The following is a 4,009-nucleotide window of genomic DNA, read 5'->3' as shown; positions in this document are numbered from 1 at the left end:
CTGATAAAACTTTTGCACACAAAAGGAAGAGATAAGGTGATAAAGGGTCTCATTGACGGATCCCCCTAGATGGAATAATGTGCCCCCTCGGTATCCCATTAATTTTAATTGAATAAGTTACCGAAGAAACACATCTCATAATCAAAGCTCTCATTCTACTAGCAAAGCCCAATTTCTCCATAACCTTTTCTAACCATACCTACTCAACCTTATCATAAGCTTTACTCATATCTAATTTAAGAGCCATTTCCCCTACCTTACCCCCCTTCTTTTGACTAATATGTGCATTGTTTCAAAAGCCACCAAAACATTATTAGTAATCAACCTCCCATGGACAAAAGCACTTTGTGTATCACTAATAATCGAAGGTGAGATTCATTTCAACCTATTAGCAATAGCTTTGGAAGCAATCTTATACACAACATTACATAAACTAATAGGCCTATAATCAGTTATCTTCTTAGGCTCTTTAATTTTTGGGATAAGAGTAATGTAAGTGTCATTAAAGTTTGGTGGAGAAATTCCAAGGTTTAGAAAATCAAGTACCGTCTTGGTGACCACCATACTACTAGTACTCCAAAAATGTTGTAAGAAAAGAGGAGGCGTCCCATCAGGTCCCGGTGTCTTTAGTGGGTACATTTGTTCCAAGGCTCCTTTCACTTCTCTCTCCACAAAAGGTTGAACCAGCCAATCATTCATTGCCTGGGTCAATTTAGGTTGCATGGCCAAGAGTAAATCAGAAAATTCCACCGGATTACCAGTAGAGAAGAGATCCCCAAAGTATCCAATTGCTATCTCTCCCATTTTATCCTCATTAACGTGCCAAACCCCATCTTCATCTAACAACCCATTCATGAAATTCTTTCTTTGTCTAGCCAAGGCCTTAGCATGAAAGAAGCTTGTATTTCTATCTCCATTTTGAAACTAATTAATCCTTGATCTTTGTCTCCACATGTCATCCTCTCTATCCAACCAATAGTTCAACTCAATTTGAGTATGTCTCAATGCTTCCATTATTTCCTTGGACATGGGTTGCACTTCTAGCCATTCCAATTTTGTTTGAAGCTCCATAATATTTCTTCCCACATGACCAAATTCAGTAGCATTCCAAGCACATAAATCTGCCTTACATCGTTCTAAACAATCTTGAAGAACCCCCTCCGATCCTACCATTTGACCATGCTTCCATGCTTCCTTGACAACCTGTTCACATCTCAAGTCCTTCAACCACATTGATTCAAATCTGAAAATTTTTCGATGTCTTCTTTTCTTCCCTCTTTGAGACAAATGAAGGGATAATGGAGAGTGATCTAAAACCAAAGAGGACAAATGATGAAGCTTGGCCGTAGGAAAAAGAGACATCCATTCTAATGTAGCCAAAGCCCTATCCAATCTTTCTCTTATTTGAACTCCACTAGTTGTTTGATAGAGCCAAGTGAACTTAGACCCAATAAAACCCAAATCACACAATCCACAATAATTAATAGTAGATACAAAATCCTTCATTTGCTTTCTTGGACGAATACTACCACCCTTCTTTTCGGAAAGACCAATAATTTCATTAAAATCACCAATAACCAGCCAAGGTAAAGAAGACAAACATTTCAAATGCTTCAATTTTGCCCAAGATTCATGCCTCTTAGCTGTATTCGAATGATCATAAAAACCTGTAAAATGCCACCAACCAATTTCCCCTCCATCCACTCAAGCATCAATATGATTTTGAGAAAAAAGTCTGAACATCCACCCTTAATTCTTCTTTCCACAACAAAATAAGACCACCACTATTCCCAATACTAGGACTACAATAAAAATTTTCATTTTACATTTTTCCTTAATCAATTTTATCCAATCTTTTTTCAAACTTTGTCTCCATAATGAAAACATGTTAAGATTTAAATGTTTTATTTTATAATATTTATTGGAAGTATCTTTAGATATTTAGTAGTTTGACCGAGTCTTTTGGATATTTGGTTAATTGATTTCAGCCAAATTTCATGGCTGAGAAAGTGTCTCACGTTGCTATCCTAAAGAAGTAGTTTGTTTCTATTTGTTTCCTAGTTAATAGGAGTTGGTTTATAATGCATATTTTCATGTGCTTTCAGTTCTGATGTAAAACCTATATATAGGCCTCCTTTCTTTATCAATAAAACAAGAGAGTTTTACCATTTCATTCAAACACGTCTCTTTTATTTGTGTTTGTTTTTTTTCTTAACTCTGTATCAGTGGTATCAAAGCCAGTGAGAAAAGCAAGAGAGAAAGAGCCCTAAATAAGATTGATGGCTTCAGATTCAAATTTTGTGCAGGCGGCAATCCCACTTTTTGATGGTCACTATGACCATTGGAGTATGCTAATGGAGAATTTTCTACGGTCCAAAGAGTATTGGCCGATTGTTGAATCTGGAATTCAAGCACCAGCACCAAATACAGTCTTGACAGATGCCCAGAAAACAGAGTTGGAAGGGAGAAAGCTCAAAGATTTGAAGGCAAAAAATTACCCTTTCCAGGTAATTGATCGTCCCATCTTGGAAACAATTCTTAGCAAAGAAACTTCCAAAGATATTTGGGATTCCATGCAGAAGAAATATGAAGGCTCTGCTAGAGTGAAGCGTGCACAGCTTCAAGCTTTGAGAAGAGATTTTGAGACTCTACAAATGAAGGATGGAGAATCTGTCACCAGCTATTGTGCCAGGACTATGGAGATTAGCAACAAAATGCGCTTTCATGGTGAGAAGGTGGAAGATGTCACCATTGTTGAAAAGATATTGCGTTCTCTGACACCAAAGTTTGATTATGTCGTGTGTTCCATTGAAAAATCGAAAGACATAGATGCATTTTCTCTTGATGAACTGTAGAGCTCCTTGTTGGTCCATGAACAGAAGATGAACCGAAGTTCAACTTCAGAGGAGCAAGCTTTAAAGGCTTCTACTTCTACTCATTTCTCAAACTCTAGAGGAAGGGGTAGAGGTAGAGGTAGAGGTAGAGGAAGGGGAGATCGAGGCAATAGAGATGGCAGCAGGCATTTCAAAGCCGATGATGGTCAATTTCAGGGCAAAGGCAGAGGACGAGATCAACATTTTGACAAATCCAAGGTAGAGTGCTTTAGATGTCATAAATTTGGACACTATCGTTCTGAATGTTATACTAGGCTGCCTACAGACAAAGAAAAGGAACCGCAATCAAATTTTGCTGAAAAGAAGGAAGTGGAAACTTTGTTAATGGCTGTTCAAGCTAATCAGGAACCTGAATCTGATGTTTGGTATGTGGATACGGGCTGCAGTAATCACATGTGTGGAAGTAAGTCTTCTTTTTCTTATTTAAATGAATGCTATCATTCTACAGTAAGTTTTGGCGATGGTTCCACTGTGGAGGGGATGTGAAAGGGTGATATAGAGATAAGAACCAAGAATGGTTTTGTAGAAACAATCTCTAATGTTTTTTACGTTCCTGACTTGAAAAGCAATTTGTTAAGTGCTGGCCAATTGCAAGAAAAGGATTATGTAATCACTATTCAAAAGGGTGTTTGTGAGATTTATGATCTTACTAGAGGAGCCATTGCTGTTGTGCAAATGAGTTCAAACAAGTTGTTTCCATTGAAGATTACAAGTAAGCAATCTTGTTTGGTAGCCGAAGTAAAAGATTCTTCTTGGTTGTGGCATTTTCGTTATGGCCACTTGAGTTTTGGTGGATTAAAGACCCTCAAACAGAAAAATATGGTGACAAGTCTTCCTCAGATTAGTATTCCTTCCAAAGTTTGTGAAGAATGTGTTGTTGGCAAACAACATCGTTCCCAATTTCCCCAAGGGAAGTCATGGCGAGCAAAATATGCTTTGGAGCTAATTCATTCCGATATATGTGGCCCGATAACACCATGTTCTAATGGAGGTAAAAGATACTTAATTACTTTCATTGATGATTATACTCGAAAAACTTGGGTTTATTTTTTACAGGAAAAATCAGAAGCTTTTTGTGCATTTAAAAGCTTCAAGGCTCATGTGGAAAATGAAAC

At 37.4% G+C, this 4,009-nt stretch overlaps 1 protein-coding gene across 1 annotated transcript; it reads left to right on the top strand.

Annotated features, from left to right (window-relative positions):
• Positions 1-2,279: 2,279 nt before the first annotated feature.
• On the top strand, positions 2,280-2,855 carry LOC142640254 (uncharacterized). The gene has a single exon (XM_075814327.1). It carries the CDS (start codon positions 2,280-2,282, stop codon positions 2,853-2,855), a length of 576 nt encoding a protein of 191 aa, XP_075670442.1.
• Positions 2,856-4,009: the final 1,154 nt, after the last annotated feature.

The sequence above is a fragment of the Castanea sativa genome, chromosome 6 (assembly GCF_040712315.1).
Source record: "Castanea sativa cultivar Marrone di Chiusa Pesio chromosome 6, ASM4071231v1".
Classification (NCBI taxonomy): Eukaryota; Viridiplantae; Streptophyta; class Magnoliopsida; order Fagales; family Fagaceae; genus Castanea; species Castanea sativa.
Note: the sequence above shows the minus strand (reverse complement) of the source record. Positions and strands in the feature narration are given on the sequence as shown.

Coding starts and splice junctions, on each gene's coding strand:
- LOC142640254 (XM_075814327.1), top strand. CDS start 2,280: ATGGCTTCAGATTCAAATTTTGTGCAGGCGGCAATCCCACTTTTTGAT.